The 19789-nt window shown below is 43.1% G+C and overlaps 1 protein-coding gene across 1 annotated transcript; it reads left to right on the top strand.

Annotated features, from left to right (window-relative positions):
- Positions 1-14589: 14589 nt before the first annotated feature.
- CITED2 (Cbp/p300 interacting transactivator with Glu/Asp rich carboxy-terminal domain 2) lies at positions 14590-17094 on the top strand. The gene is made up of 2 exons (XM_044290072.1): positions 14590-14768; positions 15613-17094. Exon 2 carries the CDS (start codon positions 15620-15622, stop codon positions 16319-16321), a length of 702 nt encoding a protein of 233 aa, XP_044146007.1. The 5' UTR covers positions 14590-14768; positions 15613-15619; the 3' UTR covers positions 16322-17094.
- The last annotated feature ends 2695 nt before the right edge of the window (positions 17095-19789 follow it).

Raw genomic sequence — 19789 nt, 5'->3', positions numbered from 1 at the left:
AACGGCGCTGATGCAGCCCCCTATGTCACTGCACATCGCGCCCAAACAGAGTTTATATAAGAAAGAATGCTAGAAAACATGTTTTATCTGCAAAAGTTTTATTGTCCTGATGAAGGGGGCAGTCCGCCCCGGAACCGCGTAGACCTTTTTGAATAAAAGATTACCTTTATGGTAACATCTCAGCACGGAGTCTTTCTTCTGTATCAGCGCCGTTTCAAATTTGGTCTGATTTCTTCTCTCAACTAAACCTGCTTTATCCCATTGACCGTGAGCCACGGAAAAAGGGCACAGACAGAGGCAGCAGATGCAGACCCATCCCCGCAACCCGGACGGGAATATTCCAGCAAGGCGAAACATAGGTGTTGTGACTTGTCACAACCCCGCATGGTAAGCACAATCAGTGTATTTCTTTATTACTGTTTGTAAGGTTCTACACACGAGGCACTGCCTCCTTTAGTTTTTTCTCTTCATGTATTTATATCAAGCCTTCCTGCAATGACAATTTTGAAAAGGCTATGTCCGTATCTGCAGTTATAATTCCGATACTTTGTTCCGGCATAGGAACAGAATAACAGATTTGCTGTATCAGGCATATGCCAGAGACTCTTGGTGCCTGAGGCATCCCATTCACTGTAATGGAGTGGCCGAGTTTCCGGCAAGAATACTGGCTTTCTGCCAGAAAAATGCTGCTGTGTATGGGCTTAAGTGACTTTCGAGGAAAAGGGCCCACCACCAAAGGTGACCGCACATACATACATACTTTAGTGTATTGTTAACCATAAATATGTATGGGGAGCTCTTGATAATGTCAGGAAAGAGAAAGATCAGGTGAACTCAATTTGTTCGCCCTATCATTTTGTTCTCCTAGGCCACCAGCTATTAAAAGTCTATGGCCAGCTTAATGGAGACCAGTATGATCAATTTTGCATTACAAAGTGCTAGTATTACAGTGCATGCGCGGAGTCCGTACTTCTTTCCCTGATCACCATTGTGGGGGATGGCAGTCTGTATACAGCGCTATGGTATATGTTGCTATATCAGTGGTGTGAAATAAACAAAACAATGGTTTGGGAAGAAACCAGGGTAGGACCTGATACTTTTTACTAATGTAACACTTACTTCATAATCCCCCCAAACTGTGCTGTTCAGCCATTTGTTTGCTAACCTGCCATGATTCTTTGATGTAAATAGGATGAATAAGGGCACGGTAATAGAGACCACTTGACTAGTCAAGCCTTTACAATTCAATGCCCTTTCAACTTGTGACTAATTTACAAACAAAGTAAAGGAATTTGCTGTTCGCATTTCCAGATTTGTGTAGATTTCATGGAGACCTGGGTTTTCTTTGAGGGCCTTTTACATGGGGTGATGGCCGGCCAACTCCTATTCCCAATCACCAAACCAAACTACAAATAGGGCTAATGCGCGTGCAGCTATGCAGCCGTGGTTTCTGAACAGATTTCACGTGACTTTCAAATCCACAGACAAAAAAAATCCATGGCAGTATGAATGGCAACGTGGATTCCCTGCAGTTTTCAGGCCACCCTCACATAGATTTTGACACCTAGATTTTTTTCAGGCGTTTTTTTACGTCTTTTTTTTTTGCAAATGTTTTATGGGTGCGTTTTTTGTAGCAAAAACACAAACACTAGAGGTTAACAAAGTTTATGGGAAATATGAAACTCAAGACACACGTGTTTTCTTTACTGCTAGTGGTATTGTTTTCAATTTTATGCGTTTGTTGTGCCTATGGTATGCAAAAACAAACCGCATCTAATTTTTATGGCCTTTCTTTTATAGAAAAAAAAAACTCCAAGGCAAATTCATGTGTGAATGGAGCCTTATACTGTTCATGTAGCAAAGAACATATGTAGGTCACAAACACAGGGGTAATACAAACTGCAAGGGAGATACATGTGGCTACACTCTCACATTGTATTCAGGAGATTCCTGAAATAGGAGAAGACTTCCTGGCCCTCTGGCTGAAGCGGTAGTCTCCGTACAGCTGGGAGTCTGTAGCAGATAGCTTTCTGAATAGGTAGAGATGATGTGCGAATGTTGGCTGCTTCAGCGTCACTTACTGGCACATCATTCACATATATTAAAGCTACATATCAGTGGCATCAATCAACGTGTAAGTGCATAATTGTGATCTAAGAAACGCAACATGCTATGATAAAGAGCGTAGTTCTAGTGTGTGCTACATATACATATGTGTTTAATATCACATTATTCTACACATGCTTCTGTGATCAGACCATATTCCTATGGAGTTTAAAGCTATATACTAAGAAAATGTGCAGTTGTTTTGTGAAGGACCAATTGCTCCTTAGATTCCAATGGGAAATCATAATCCACAATAACATCCAAAATCACCATAAGCCTAAAAATATGCACAGATTTTTCCGCCACATATAGAAGCACCCTAAGGCTCATTTCACATGGGCGAGTTTCATTTGGGCCACCTCCACACGACCGTTTTTTTTATTCCCCGTTTACTGGCCATTTTTTGCGTTCTGTATATTTCAATGGTTCCGCAAAAAAAAAACAGAATGTACTCTGTATGCATTCCGTTTCTGTATTTCCGTTTTTCCGTTCCGTTTAAAGATAGAACATGTCCTATTATTGCCCGCAAATCAAGTTTTGTGGCGCCATTCAAGTCAATGGGTCCGCAAAAAAAGGAACACATACAGAAATGCTTCCGTATGTCTTCTGTTTCCGTTCAGTTTTTTGCAGTACCATCTATTGAAAATGTTATGCCCAGCCCAATTTTATCTATGTAATCGCTGTATACTGTATATGCCATACGGAAAAACGGAACGGAAAAACAACGGAAACAAAAAACGGAACAACGGATCCGTGAAAAACAGACCGCAAAACACTAAAAAAGCGATACGGTCGTGTGCAGGAGGCCTTATCCGGATACATTGTTTTGCAAACTGGCCAATTAATTTCAATGGGTATATGCCCATGAGCATTGTAAAAAAAAACTATGGAATCCGGACAGACAAAAACTGAACGTAGTCCCAGACACATCTTTTTGAACTTGCATTATAATTTTTTTTTTTTACTGAACATTTCATATCACTCATGTGAAAGAGGCCTGATAAGGAAGACCTAGGGGTGTTAGAGATTCCTGTGAAATAAGTAGGCTACATGACTACAACGTGATAAAATATAAACTGCACGTCCTCATAGCTGCAGAGTCTTATGCAAAGTGTACCTGGTATTAACTGGATGACCTGGGAAGTACATTCAACGCAAACACCTACAGTTCTGTTAATGTAAAGTAACTTCTATGCAAACATTGGTAAAAGTTGCATAATGCTTTTAATTATTAGGTACTTAAAGGCAGCTTCAGCCGTGCTTTCTGTTAACTGTTAATGTATCACTAACAGCAGCCAGAACTAGTCACCAACTGGGCAGAGATCCTGACCTTTCCTCTTCGCGCAACAGAATCAATAATAAAATGGGTCCAAACCAAGTAGATTTCTGATAAAATACAAATAAAACTAAGTGTAATTTTAGGCAACCATAATAGGGCTGCATTTCATTTTTCTTATCAAGATACAGCCCCCACCCAATCCAGTGGTTTTATTTACCAAACCTGGATCACCATAGGGTTCTATGATGTTCTAAGCTCAGTTCAGTAGACCTATAGGTTCCCAGGTAAAGGCCATAAACTGTCTGAAAGCTGGCTGAATCCCAATCTTTTCCAGGGTTATAGAAGTGGAGACTTTCCCTTGATTAATCAATATGATGATCGTATGAACCAGAAAGCCCTGTTCGCACATTGTAGACCAAAAGATTATCCAGTAAGCCCACTCTGGGCTGGTCCATGTTAGCATACCTTTGGAAAACATACAGAAAAGTGCAGCAGACTATGCCACTGCATAAAAATGTACCGTATATATATTTACAGTATATAAATATATCAGCTATATATACCTATACTGTCACAATGTGAACTGACTATCCATACTGATATTAGTTGTAACAGACTTAAGCAGGCATTAGGCTGTCACCAAAGACACCATTTTCAGCTAGACCAGCCGACAATCTAATGTGTATGTCCCCCGACATATCCCCCGATAGATGATGGGGACATTCATTTTGTTCCTTTTATTCTCCTGGGAGATAAACCATCACCAGAGGTCTCTGGCAGTGTCTTTCTCCTCCATTCCCATCCTTTCTCCTGGAAAATACACATGCTCAGATAAAAGATATTGTCCGATTCTGACCAACGGTATATTAAAAACATCCTTTCCATGCTGAACCGGGAGTGTGATTTGCCATGTAGACAAATGTCACCTCTGCAGACCATTCAATGCCTCAGAGGTGACGTGTGCAGGCATGGCATTTGACCACAGCTGAGGCCATTTACTGTCTGGAAGCGGCCATATACATGTGGTTGGTACATCCCAGTTTCGGTTTAGCGGGAACCAGAAGCAGTGGAGAAGGGAGCTCAGCACTGGAACTGGAGCACCAGTGACAGGTGAGTCTACTTTTAACCCCTGTAATCTATCTGCACATATGGAAAGAAGTTCCTGATCCTGGAGAACCAATTTAAGTTTAAATCAGTATCATATCTGAGAAATCTGTCATAGTGAACAGGTCAGCACTTTATACATGTGCCTCCATTGTAATCACCTGATCACCAATTTATAGACTTTTGCAGAGATCTTTCTTTTTCATAGTAATTACTGGCAATATCATTTATAATGATGATCATGGGCATAACAGTAGCCATAGCAGCCTTCAGCCATAGTACTTGCTGTGGGGCCCAGTGGTTGAGGGGCCCAATCAGCTACAAGAACATTCTACTCTTTGTGGGGAATAACAACATGCAGACTTTTTGCTATAATGTGGGGTTTCTGATATATTGTGCTTTAATTACTGCTACTTATGCTGCTGTTTTAATTTTCTAATTGGAGGGGAGACCATCTTATTTTGCTATGCGGCCCTATGAATTATAGTTAGGCCCCTGGATGAGATCAATCAAATAAGATCAATTATTGCTTTGTGGCTCTGCCATCAAAAATCACTAAGCTTCCACTCTACTTCCAGCCTGGTATGGAAGCGCATTCCCAGGGGCAAATTGTATTCATGACCTGGCTTTCTTGTCTCAGACTACACAGAAATCTCCTTCACACTTCAATAGGAGTCAGTGGTCAGATGTTACACAGGATTTTCTATTTAGGGCTCATTCACGTAAATGTATTTTTTTCAGGGTCCATTCCATTTATTTTTTTTGCGGCCCTTATGCGGAACCATTCACTTAGATGGGGCCGCAAAAAACGGAAATAACTCAGTGTGCATTCCATTTCCGTATGTCCGTCCCGCAAAAAAATAGAACATGTCCTATTATTGTCCACATTAAGGACAAGGATAGGACTGTTCTATTAGGGGCCAGTCATTCCGTTCTGCAATGACACACATGCACATATAGAGTGACCCGCTAAAATAAGGGCTCATACCCCCAAACCGGTATCTGTGTAAGCCAGTCTTTGGTAGCCCCTTCGCCCCTAATTTATGATGAGGTGCGGGCATCAGCATGAAGTAGGCTTACCTCTGACTGTCCATGCACCGCTGGAGTAGTTTTTCCCTAACATTTATACCTATTTACAGACATAAATGTTAGTAAATTTGCCAGAGCCAATGTCCCAGCCCCAGGCGCCCGCCATTCCCAAGTGGCAAGCATGGCACAAAAACTCCCATGTGACAAAATATTGTCGCACAGGAATTTAAAATGTCACAAAACAGGGTCTTGATACTTTTTTACGCCAAAAACTGGCATACCGATAATAGTAAATGAGCCCAAATGAGTCAGTTTGCTGCATGAAAGATCATTTCACTTGGTGAACAATCATTTTACCTGTTTATTAGCGGCACATTTTCAAGGGGAAGATTATAATTAGTTGTAAAGTTCCCAATAATTGGGCTCACAATTGAAATATGTAATTCCAACATTAGGCCTCCTGCACACGTCCGTATGGCTTTTTCAGTGTTTTTCAGTACATTTTTTACAGATCCATTGTTCGTTTCCATTGTGTTTCCGTTTCCGTTCCGTTTTTCCCTATGGCATATACAGTATACAGTAATTACATAGAAAAATTTGAGCTGGGCATAAAATTTCCAATAGATGGTTCCACAAAAACGGAACAGATATGGAAGACATACGGAGTACATTCTGTATGTGTTGCGTTTTTTTTTTGCGGACCCATTGACTTGAATAGAGCCACGGAACGTGATTTGCGGGCAATAATAGGACATCTTCTATCTTTTAACGGAGCGGAAAACTGAAATACGGAAACGGAATGCATACGGAGTACATTCAGTTTTTTTTTTGCGGAACCATTGAAATGAATGGTTCCCTATACAGAATGTAAAAAACGGCCCGTAAAAGGAAAACAGGAGGCCTTAGAAATTGTAAGCTCTTCCCTACTTTTGTTTCCTTTTTAATAGCCATTTTTCTATTTCTTTTTTCCCATTGCGTATGCTTACCGCTCCACCTGAATGTACAGCTCTGCTGAATATGTCAGCCCGTAAATGGAAAACAGGAGGCCTTAGAGATTGTAAGCTCTTCAGGGCAGGGTCCTCCCGACTTTTGTTTCCTTGTTAATAGACATTTTTCTATTTCTTTTTTCCCCTTTGCGTATGTTTACCGCTCCACCTGAATGTACAGCTCTGCTGAATATGTCAGCCCGTAAATGGAAAACAGGAGGCCTTAGAGATTGCAAGCTCTTCAGGGCAGGGTCCTCCCTTCCTTTTGTTTCCTTGTTAATAGACATTTTTCTATTTCTTTTTTCCCATTGCGTATGTTTACGGCTCCACCTGATTGTACAGCTCTGCTGAATATGTCAGCACTACATCTATTATTACACTTTGTGTCGTTATGACTATTTCTAGGCACTGACTTATTCCCCCCAGGGGAAAACTGACACTTTTTTCCTGTGTGAATATTTACAGAAAGAAACCATTTGCCTTGCACTAGGTAGGCACCACCAGCTCGGTAACATGTCTGATGATGTTATTATATCACTTTTCGCCATTTCTGTAGTGTAGACATTCTGTGGAGACTTTCCCGGTAAATGTTTCCTATTACCACTTGACCTGTTGTTAGCACTCATGCAATAATCCATTTCATTATGAGCGTGCAGTAAATGAACAGAAAACCTCCTGACACAGCAGAGGCTGACGGGTGAAGGGTTAATGTCGCAGACAGTATATGACATTGTTATTTAGCCAACTTGATCATCAAGGAAATAATTAGTGTCCATATGTCAGGCAGTGTTTGTGACCCTGAGGGGGGGGGGGGATGGGCACCTATGCGGCTCCCACCTCCCGGATGAAGGGCAGTAAATGTGTATGTGAGAGGTGGATCCTGGTGACTTGTGACTCTGATTTTGTTTACAGAGCACAGACGCCTCATGCCAGAACCCAAGCTGAGACTTAGTGAGAAGCAAACACTGAGAGCCACACGCTGTATACATGTAGCATGCTTGTTTAAAGATGGTCTGCGTCCGACCACCAGACATTTAGACAGTTCACCTAGGTAACCAGAATATCACATTTCTCAGGGCCGGTATACAGTACATTAGTGCAGGGCTCTGGTTAAATATTAACATTTCTTAGAATGCATTTTTCCTCAACCTAGGAATTGATATAACCTTCATTGGACTAAAAGCTCAGTTACTCACAAGAGCAAACAGAAATGGCGTCTACAGTAACATTGTGTGCCCAAATCTTGTGTCTGGGTGGCAGAGAACAGTATGAAATCCCAGAAGAGTAGCTAGGGGTCCAGGGGGGGGGGGACGGGGGGGGCACCCATCAGAGTGGGCCCCCAACCCAGTGGACCTCCCAATGCATGTGTACAACTGCAGAGGGTCCATTCACACAAATCTGAGGGCTCCATGCAGTGCAAATAGCAGCCCACAATGCATGGGCACCGGCAGTCTGACACCCGTATTTCAGTGTGGACCCATTGACTTGAATGGGTCAGCAATCCGCAAGATAGGATAAAAAATAGGCAATGTCCTATCTTTTGTGGTGCGGAGGCATGGAGCCGAAAGCCACGGAAGTGCTTCCGATCCGTGTACCAAAAGATAGGACATGTCCTATATATTGCTGTATCTTGCACATCGCTGACCCATTCAAGTCAATGGGTCCACATCCGCAGTACAGAGTGCACAAGAAGACCAGTACCCATGCATTTCAGCTATTTGTGCTCCGCACCACGGACACAGAGCCCTTACGTTTGTTTGAATGTACCCTACGGGCTCATGTCTACCAATGTAAGAGCTTCATGGCCATGCTGCAGACCGAAAATAGTGGTCCGCAATGCAGGGGCCATGGCCATATGCACTCTATGCTGCAGATGCAGACCCATTGACTTGAACGGGTCAACGATCTGCAAAATACAGCAAAAAATAGGACGTCTTATCTTTTGCGGTGCAAAGGCACGGACCTGAAAGCTCTTCGTACTATTTTTGTCGGCTTCTGATCCATGCCACCGCTCCACAAAAGATACGATGGGTCCGAATCCACAGCAAGGAGTGCACACAGTCAGTGCCTGTGTATTGCCGACCCCCTGTTTGCAGTCCGCAATATGGGCACTGAGCCCTTACGTTCGTGGGAATGAGCCCTAAGGCTGGGTAGGTTTTGTTTATGTTTTTTGGTGTGGATCATATTCATAAAGGGGTAGAAAATACCTATACAGAAAAGGTGCTACTACTCCTCTTTTATTCAATGACCTCCTGGTTTTCGCTTCATAAAAATCAAGAAAAAACGTAAACAAAAACCTACTTGAGTGTGGAGACCCACCTTAATCATAGTAGTTATATTACATTCCGGATGAACAAGTGCTGGATATGCGGCTATATAATATTGTCTTCTTCTTTAGCCACCACCAGGCCTCTGCTGGGTTGATTTTGACCAAAGATGACACAGTCATAACTCTCTTGGGTACAGATAATGTAGTAGATGTTACCTGCAGTCCTATGTAACACCACAGTATTTTTCACTGACGATTGCTAGGAGATGTAGATTGTTATTCTTCAGTTTATCTACACGTGTATCAAAAACTCATGCATCCGGAAATAATCAGGTTGAAAAAACACATACACTGAACACAATCGCAGAAAAAACTGAACTTGCATGCAAAATCATCAGCTTTTTCCTGAACAGATTCTGACACAATCTGTATCAAAGAGACCTTAGTTGCCCATAGCTGCCGAGCCATCAGATCGGGGAAACAAGACCCCCATTCTCAGGATCGGTGGGGCTCCAAACAGTCGGACCTCCACGATCTGTTAGTTATAGGGTGGTCCCTTTCATAACCCCAAAAAGGAGGAAATCATGCCCCTAAATGGAGGACATCATATGGGGCACTATACTACATATGGGGCACCAGTGGGGCACTTTACTACAATACACAAAATGGAAACCCTAATCCATATAACAGCGTCAGCCACATTATTCTAGAAATCTATGAGATAAATGATTGTTTTGCTCATCAAACTTGTTGCCTAGCTGCGATATTTAACTAGTTTCCTCACTGCTTGAAAGTTATTATATAGCTTAGACCTCTTAAAGGAACACCAGCATCAAATACAGGGCGTATTCTAGTACAATTACCTCCACATTAGAAAGCTTGGTGGACTAGAATTTCTTCACCGAACCATCCCTTAACCTGTACCAGACACCCAGTTCATGACAGTTGGACAGCTTGGGGACAAGTTGGATAACCCTAGTGGGAGCTTGGTTGTCACTCAGCTTTCCTGGAAGGAGACACACTAGAGGACCGCACAAGCATTGATATGAATGAGTTAATATAGTATTATACAGTGGCTCTTCATAGGCTGATCTTAGGACACTGGTCTGACTCGTACATGATGACATACACTCACCCATCTACTTTAGCTGCCGAGGTATGACTCTGCATAGAGGAATGGAACTGACTCTGTGATTAGCAGGGGCGGATTGGCCATAGCCTCTCCAGGGAAATTCGCCAGTGGGACAATGCCCAAGGGGCCACCTGAGCCCTCCTCATGGCCACCATCCAGGTAAGTAATGATCTGCCGCTCCAAGAGTAAATTAACACTGGGGGCGTCAAGTAGTTATGTACCTGGCTGGAGAACACAGGTGCAATTCTGATTTCTGAACTCAACAGTATTGCTATCTTGAGGTGCCTGGAGTAGGAGGACAGAACATGGCAGCTGGTGCTGCCCACCACAGAGGGTATTTTAGAGGTATTTAGAGCTGCTGGGGCATTATTTTGTTCTGCTTTGTGGTTTTTGCTTCTGCTGGGGCAGTTTATTGTGTAACACTGACATATTTGGCTCTGCTGGGGCTGTTATTTGTGCCGCAATATGGTTTTGCTGGCCTCACCTACTTGTGTCAGCTCTGCCTGGTGTCAATTTGGACCCGCCTACAACATGGCGCTACTTTTAGTTTTTTCCATGGCCACTTTAATTTCTCAGTCCACCCCTGGTGATTATCAAAAATGACTGCAGACTTCTTGGTACTGCTGTGCCGCACGCCTTTCTATGACTGATCACCTGACTAAGCAAACTCGCTGAGGTACAAGAAAGGAGGACTCCTCCTGGGCACGCATCCAGACCTTGCGCCGGACAGAGGACCGGGAAGCAGGAAGCTGACTGTGCAGCCTAAAGGCAGAAGTCTGGCCTGCAAAGTTACTTCAAAACTTGGCACAACCCCTTTAACAAAAAGGTCATTAGCAAACAAAAACGGTCATGTGCCCTGTGTTTCATATTTCCCTCAAACCTTCAACTACCATCTGGAGCTGGAGTTTTTTTTTTTTCTTTGCTTATGAAGGTGGATACACACATAGGTTTTATTGGTGTTTTCCAGTAATTTTTGTGATGGTATTTGCACATGTGGTTTTTGGTGAAGTGGGAAATATGAAATGCAGGACATACAAGCATTTTTTTTTTTGTGTACTTTATTAATTTGGTGGCTTTTTTTTGTGTCTCTGGTATATCAAAGCAATGTAAACTTTAAGACAGACAGCGTCACGCGCAGTACGGACTGTCCTCAGCGCTGACATGTCCCCAAGCTGCACATCACTGCATGGTCATCATGTGCCTCTTGGGACATGTCACCTCTAAGGCCATTGGCAGCAGTGGTGTGACCTGTCAATCTGGAAGTTTACAAGACAAGGGCTGGATCCAGAATGGAGCGGCAGGGAGCAGAGGAGTATTATTTTTTCAACACACTGCTGCCCACAGTTAAAACTGTCCCAAAGCTGGACAACTCTTTTAAATTAGGCAAAAAGAAATCAGACATATGATGTGATAACCGGATCCTATTGGACCCCACTGTGTTAGCATCCTAAAAACGGAGTGTTGTCTCACCAGCAGTAGGTATGAAGTGTTGCTTATGGCACACCAACCAAGATTTACTAATGTGCACCTAGACCAGACCTCTGGAACTCCAGCTGTGGCGAAACTACGACTGCCATGCTCCATTAATTTCTATGAAGTTCTGAGAACAGCCAAGCAAGTGTGCATCTTGGGAGTTGTAGTTTTACCGCAGCTGAAGTACTAGAGGTTAGCCATTTTTAGACCTTGTTAGAAATTGTGTCAAAATTTTTGGTGCAACATCTAGTTTTAGGAAATTCCTCTTCACCTAGCTCAACAAGGGGTCTTCGTGGTAAATGTGGTAAGGCTTAAGATGCAATATTTTGTGCCAAAATTGTGCCATAATTCAGGTGTAATATTCTGTTGTAAACAAAGTATCTAGCCTGAGCCACTATGATAAATCTGGTGCGTTTCTTGACAGCCTGTCTATGCCAAGCTTATGCCTCATTATGTATAATCACTGTAGGTGGTGGCAGTGACCCTGATGCTTGTACCCCTGATCCTACACTTGGTGCCTAGACCTACAGTATGAAAAGACAGTTACACCCGATGCAACTTCATTGCCTGGTCTATAGACTTTCTTGTGGTGTTATTTGGGCACTCTATGGAAATATTTGTACATATTATTTGGGCACCATAATGCAAAAGTGCAGACAAAATATACAAAAAATGTGAAAGGGCAGAAAAACATCTCCAGAAGTTATCTCAAGGTCTACAGGATATTAAAAAAGCAGGACACAAGCATTTTTCGCTCCTGCCTTTTTTGCTCACGAGGTAGTGTGTTCTTGTCTTTCTTGCTTCTTTTAAAAAACGCAGCATGCTGTAGCGCTTGCCGTTTTTTTAGGTGTTATCACATAACCTTTTCTGTAGGGAAAATATGCCATGATGAAAGCACTAGTGGCAAGACTCACTGGCCCATATTTCCTAATGTATGTGTGCCAAAAATCTGTCTAAAAAGTTGTGCAAGTTGGCGCGATTTGGCATATATAGGGTTTGTACACTTTTTTCCACAAACCTCAATAAGGGGGGGGGGGGGTGCAGCTTAGCGGAAGGGGGTCAGACTTCACGGGTAATGGGTGGGCCTGTGATGTGCTATTTTGATTCAATAGTCTGCCACAATTCTGATGTAAAAATCTGTCTCAAAGTAAGCCAACTGAAGGCGGGTTTCCACAGACCGATGGAGCAGCCGATTGTCAGGAAGGAAGCGTTCCTTCTCAACAGTCAGCTTCTCGCTCATTTACATGCAGCGATCACCTCCACAGTATGAGGACGAGGGATCACTATTGGGATCCCTCATCCTCGTACAGCTGCATTGTTTGTGGGCAGCAGATCACAGTTTAGACAGCACGATCTACTGCTCAGAAACGATGATTGGAGTACCTGCACAAACGCCAGGATCACCTGATGAACAAGCCCGTTCGGCGCCACATCTAGATGGCTAGATTATCAGGAACGAGCCTTCACAGGATCGGTCGTTCCTGATAATCTGGACGATTATTGGTTTGTATAAACCCACATTAAGGCCTCATGCACAGGACCGTATGGCTTTTTCTATATTTTTTGGTCCGCAATAAATAGATTCGCAAAAAGTACGGATGACGTCCGTGTGCATTCCGTATTTTGCGGAACGAAACAACTGGCCCCTGATAGAACAGTCCTATCCTTGTCCGTGATGTGGACAATAATAGGACATGTTCTATTTTTTTGCGGAACGGAAATACGAAAATGGAATGGACTACCTTACTTTTTTTGCAGACTCGTTGAAATGATTCTGCATACGGTCCGCAACAAAAACGGAACAGACACGGAAAGAAAATAAGTTTTTGTCCATGAGCCCTTATAGTTAGTGCAAAAGTGTTTAGCCCTGCCCCACATTTATCATCCTGCCTTGGGCACCGTGTACAAAAAGAAGACCCCAAAAAGTCCTAAAAAAAAGTATGTGTGCTGATTCTGGCTATTTTACAGCCCAAAAATACAATTAAGGCCTCCTGCACACGAACATGTGTGCCCCGTTGCCATATTGCGGACCGCATTTGCGGATCCGCAATACATGGGTGCCGTTCTGTGGGCATTCTGCATCACGGAGGCGGACCCATTCACTTGAATAGGTCCGCAAATCCGGAGATGCGGAATGGTGTGGAACGGGAGCACGGAACGGAACCCTACGGGAACACTATGGAGTGCTTCCGTGGGATTTCGTCCCGTACTTCCGTTCCGCAAAAAGATAGAGCATGTCCAATCTTTTTGCGGAATGGCCGAATGGCGGACCCATTAAAGTGAATGGGTCCGCGTTCCGCTGCCCCATGGTCAGTGTTTGTGCATTTGCGGGCCGCAGCACAACCACCTGGCGCACAGGTTCGTGTGCAGGAGGCCTAAATCAATAATATCCCTATAGATAAGAAGATATCAAAACAACGGAAAGAAAACAACAAATTATCCAACATGCTGCATTTTTCTTTAGAAAAAGGAAGTCGCAATATATATATATATATATATATATATATATATATATATAAAGGTATATATATATATATATATATAAAGGTATATATAAAGAAATATATATATAAATAAAGGTATATATAAAGATATATATATAAAGGTATATATAAAGATAGATATATATATATATATATATAAAAAGGTATATATAAAGAAATATATATATAAATAAAGGTATATATAAAGATATATATAAAGGTATATATAAAGATATATAAAGGTATATAAAAAGATACATATATATATATATATATAAAAAGGTATATATAAAGATAGATAGATAGATAGATAGATAGATAGACGCCTGTGTGTCCTGCGTTATGTAGAGCTGGCTTTTTTTTTTTTTTTTTTTACATAAAAAACCCAGGTGCAAAAAACCCCACAAAAAATGCAGGAAAAAAAACTGTGTGTGAAAGCAGCAAAGGACATGCGAAAGCCCCAGTGTGAATGGAGAGCTAAGTTTCGGTGTCCTGCGGGCGTCAGGCAGCTGTGGGAGCCATACAAAGAGAAGACGACAGACACCTAGCGGCGGGCGGGCGGCTCGCACGTGTCCGCGGGGAGCAGAGCGGCAGCAGGCTCTGGATCTCCTCCAGCTCCGGCTGTGCTCGTCCAGGATCCAGGTTTTGCTTCCGCCCGCTGCTCGCCCGCTTTCCCTCCCCCATTGCTCCGCCCTTCTGCACTCCTATATGAACACGCAGGGAAGGAGAAGCCCAGCTCATTGTTGGCGAGTGCCGCTGCCTCTCGCTGAGCAGTGAGGGAAGCGTCGGCTCTGCAGCAGGATCGCATTACACAGGCTGACACAAAAGGCAGAGCTGCCGGATCCACCTATCTGCCGGGATCCAGCCCCTGATCCCCTCCGAGCAGCAGTTTAGGATCACTCCCGGGGTAAGTGTTCTCTGACGAGCTGGCCTCATTGTCTGCCTCCTGCCATGAATAATTCAGCTAAAGTTGCTCCGGTGGTCGGGTTACCTCTGCTCTAGCTGCAGGAGCTGGCCTTTCTATGGATGGGGAGGAAAGTTGGGCTGCTGCTGCTTTCTCCTATGTATTCTGTGCTAGGACTAAGTTATCAAAGTGCTGGACTCCTTCTGGATCCACAACCACTCCTATGGCTGCAATCGCTTCCAATGCTGGAGGTTGTGGTCCCCCCTGCACATGAGCCCTGAAGGCTGCAGCCCCTCAGCATATGGGCATGACTTGCTAATGATGTAGTACCTTTGTTTGCATTGTTGTGAGCCCCTGACTGACTGTTTCCTCCTCATCTCCTGCTGGAGGAAGTTCAATATTGATAGAAGGTATCTGTCATGGTGGCTGCAGGGGGATTGCTCTGCTCATTTCGCTGTGGGGATGGCTAATACTTTGCTGATCGCCTGCTTATGATTAGAAATGAGATTATGGAGGGAGAGCCTTTGTAGAAGTGTTTCTGCAAAGTGCTGGGGCTTAATGCCTGGGAGTGTTGGCGATGTGTTGTGTGCCTTTGTCACTTGTGTGTCAAGGGCTTTACAGTCCTACTGTTGGTGTCATGTTGGGGAATGATTTTTCCGGCACGTTGAATGTATACATGTAATCAGCACAGTCGCAAGGGCTTGTAGGCACGTCTGAGCAGTTCTGCAGATGGTGACACTTGCGCCGTGTTTTAATTCATCCTTGGCGGTGAGATCAGATGCCGTAGATTGTATATGGCGGTCATGTTGTTGGCCAGGCGTCTTATATTTACCTGCTCTCTCCCTAGGTGTGCAATGGCAGACCATATGATGGCAATGAATCATGGCCGGTTTCCAGATGGAACGAATGGTCTTCACCACCACCCTGCTCATCGGATGGCAATGGGTCAATTTCCAAATCCTCCCCATCAGCAGCAGCAGCAACAACAGCAGCAACTTGCCTTTAACAGCCTGATGGGAGAACACATGCACTACAGCACGGGGAATATGAACTCCAACAATGGTATCAGGCACGCCATGGTGGCCGGGAATGTAAACGGTGGGCATCCTAATGGCAGTATGGCACCGGCTGCGAGGTTTAACAATTCACAGTTTATGGGACCTCACGTTACAAATCAAGGAGCTCAGCTTACGGCTAGTATGCAGCTCCAGAAGCTGAACAACCAATATTTTACCCATCATCCTTACCAACACCACTATATGCCGGACTTGCATCCTGCAAATCATCAGATAAATGGGACAAACCAGCATTTCAGAGACTGCAATCCAAAGCACAGCACTGGCATGCCTCCGTCGGTGAGCCACGTCCCTGCAGCAATGCTGCCTCCTAGTGTTATAGACACTGACTTCATAGACGAGGAAGTTCTCATGTCCTTGGTGATAGAAATGGGGTTGGATCGTATAAAAGAACTACCAGAGCTGTGGCTGGGACAGAATGAATTTGATTTTATGACAGACTTTGTTTGCAAACAGCAGCCCAACAGAGTGAGCTGTTAGGCCTGGAGTGAAAAATACAAAGGACTTTGAACATTCCTCCTTGGACATTGAATCTTGCTTCCAGAGTCCACTATTAATCTGTACAGAATATATATATTTTTCCTTTTGATTCCTGCATTTTTATTCCTCATTTCCCACCCCTCCTCCCTACCCCACTGCCTTGTTAAATGAGCCACTATTTATGCAGATAGTGTTTCAGCAGATTTTTGTCTCGGTCTCGTCGTCCATGTACGGTGTTTTTGACGAAGTCCATTTCAGTTTATTTCTTTGGACTGCATCAACAGGAGAGAAAATTGTTGGTTGCATGAACCTTGACAGCAGGTCTCGTGCTGCACTAATGCTGCCATCTTGCTTCAGTTAATCTATGCATTGCTGTGCACCATTTTAGACTTTTTTTTTTTTGTTTGTTTTTTTTACTGGAAGTTTTAACATGTGGGCCATGCCTTGCTGGATTAGGAGAAGTCCTACGGTTTAATTTTTATTTTTGTGACCCGTGTTTCACTCGTGTACATATGACAATAAGGGTGGAATGTAATCAGTGTAAAACATTTCACAAATGCGTTTTTTTTATTTTTTCCCCTAAAAAAATGTTTGACACTGTGCTAATATAGTTAATTTAGTTCATGGAAAATACTACTGTGTTGAAAAGCTTTTTAGGAAATTTTGACAGTATTTTTGTATTAAACTTTTTTTTTTTTTTGAGAAAATACTTGTTAATTTATTCTATTTTAATTTGCCAATGTCAATAAAGAGCTGCAACGTGCACTATTCTACTACCGTCTAACTTTTGTTTTGTTTATATTTTGGATTATGCTTCCGGTTTGTAAATTGTGGGTTCCTATTAAATTTAGCAGGAAAGAAATGGGTAAAATTGGCAAGGAGTACTAAGAGGTAGAAGTAACCTACTTCATATGTACTTCTAGACTGTTCGGTGTAATGTAGAAGTTTGTGCCTATCTGGTGTAAATCCGTGCTCTAATTTGCTAATATATCCTATATCCTTGAAGGCTGATCTTGCAGACTAGAGCTGAAGGAAGGCATTGTTTGTCTGGTTCCTGCAGGAGCCACTGGCCAGGTCTGCTTTGTGTACACCGAGTTTTGATGGAATTCTCCTGTCTGAACAAAACAGACATGACTAATCAATCCTAAATCAACACGGTCTTTATCGGCCTAGCTTTTTCAGATCAACACTTTGCATAAAATTTCAAACTATAGTTATGCTAGTCTCATTTAAATCTGGAACATGGCTTCTGTTTGAGGCTTGAAGTCATAGGAGGGTTGTTTTAAGTTTTGAAAAAAAAACATGACTGCTTTATAAAGGCAACTGCCATACTTTGGCATGGGTCGTAGCTCAGCTTCATTGAAGTGAATGAGGGTGAGCTGCCATACTTGCCACCTGTGGACAGGTGTGGTCCTATGACTGGAAGAAAGCAACCATGTTGTTGAAGCCTTGACAAGTTAAAGGCATTGTCCAACCTTTTACTAAGTGAAGGCCTTACCTCAGGATAGACAATCACTAGTTTACTGGCTGGGGTCTGATACCTCAAACCCCCACTGATCATTTGTCGCGTGTAGTTCCATCACTAGAAGTACACAGGTCTGTCCACTGTGTAGTGGACAGCCTGTGTCCCTGCTGCACTGCACCCACTAACTTTGAGCTCCACTACAAGGTTGCCAAAGCTAAATAGTTCTGGTGCCAACTTCTGGCAATGGAGCTGCACTCACACGTGATCAGTGGGGGGACAGGGTGTCGGACCCCTGCCAACCAGCAAGTGATGGCCTATATTGAGGGTAGACCATCACTTGGTAAAGGTTGAACAACCCCTTTTGAGGCTTCAAGTTCAGTATGTTTTAAATGTTCAGGACCCTAATCTGATATGTAAAGTACATAATATGCCTAGAGGCAGCCATTTCTGTCAGCTATAAAACTACTTTTTTTATGGAATGGAATATGCATGGGTGCCCCCCAAACTATGAACATGGAGCTACTTGAAAAGTAATCTGTAGCCTAGCTCTATATAGCTACAGCCAAATAGGTGCATTATGTAATCCCCAGGGTGACCTGATGTTTTGCTACTTTGCAATAAAGCAATTCATTTTGAAACGCTTCAATTCAGCTTACTTAAATGTTCCACAACACGTGCAAAACTTGTTGAACAGGTATCTGGTTATACGTGCGTATTGTTTTGCATGATGTAGGCATTCCATGTTTAATATCAACTTTGAGGAATGCAAAGTATGCACAGCAGGTTAATGGCACCATACAGGCCAGTGTGGTAGAGGAAACGTCTGAGCAGGAAGTGTATTTCAGCAATCGTCAACCCTGAGGTGCCATCTGCTGCACGGACAAGTGGAGCTGGATGCATTTGCCCTACTGGTAACTACTGGCTGAGCATGTGAAGGGGAATGCACACTAGGCTCATCTAGGAGGAATGGCATGTGAACCTCTTTTCTGTAGGAACTTTAATGAATGCATCGTGTAACCTGTGAAAACTGAAGGAATGGCTGACATGCGCATGATGGGCTTCTAACTGCAATTCATTGACCTTCCATTTTATGAGTAGATGTAATGAAACCTTCATGGCTATTGTGCTAAATGCTCGTCGATATGAAAATAACCAGGCCTTTATCAAAATAAGCATGTAACGTTTCTTTTAACCAGATGTCAGCAGTACCTAAGAATTGTAGACCAGCTGACGGTTGTCGTAAAATGTATTGGGATAGAGAATCTGGACTAGGCCTCTGACAGTATTTTCACATGTGATCCTACTTCTAGTTTCAAATCATAGTTTGGCTTAGTTTACATAGGTTTTTTTTAAATTTGAATACAGTGGACCCTACTGTGGCTTGACACCCACTGTCTTTTCCAGTAGTGCCTGTGTGGATGCCACGCCAATAAAGATGGAGAGATGTGGGTTAGATATATAAATAAGTACTACTCTATTTCCATGGCAACACAGATTCTTAAATTTGTGGTTCCAAAATTTCAGTGGACATTGGAGATGCAATGTTGTAGCATCACTATTTCTTTGTGACTTATTTTTTCAGTATAGTGTACACAAAATATTTTAGAAGACTCGTCACCACAAAATGCAGTGTAATCTGCAGGAGGAGCTGAGCAGATATGTGGGAACTTGTAATTTTATACGTTTACTCCTGCTCTTTCTGTATTTAAAGGGTTTGTGCCAAGCTTAGAAGTTAGCCCCCTATCCACAGGGGTCCCCACCACTAGGCCCTCTCACTGAATTCAAGAATGGGGGTTACGTTCCCCTGATCTGTTGGAGTAGGGACTGCTGAAATTAGCTGAGCGCTGTTCTTAGCAGTCCATAGAGTGAATAGTGGTGGGGTGCATGCTAGACCTGCTGCCTAATCGGAGCAGGGGAATGGGACCCCCAGATCTTGTGATTGGAGGGGTGCACACAGAACAATCAGCTTATACCCTATCCTGTGGATGGAGGATAACTTTTAT

Source organism: Bufo gargarizans, chromosome 4, assembly GCF_014858855.1.
Source record: "Bufo gargarizans isolate SCDJY-AF-19 chromosome 4, ASM1485885v1, whole genome shotgun sequence".
NCBI classification, from domain to species: domain Eukaryota; kingdom Metazoa; phylum Chordata; class Amphibia; order Anura; family Bufonidae; genus Bufo; species Bufo gargarizans.
This window is presented reverse-complemented; position numbering and strand designations above follow the sequence as displayed.

Coding starts and splice junctions, on each gene's coding strand:
- CITED2 (XM_044290072.1), top strand. CDS start 15,620: ATGGCAGACCATATGATGGCAATGAATCATGGCCGGTTTCCAGATGGA.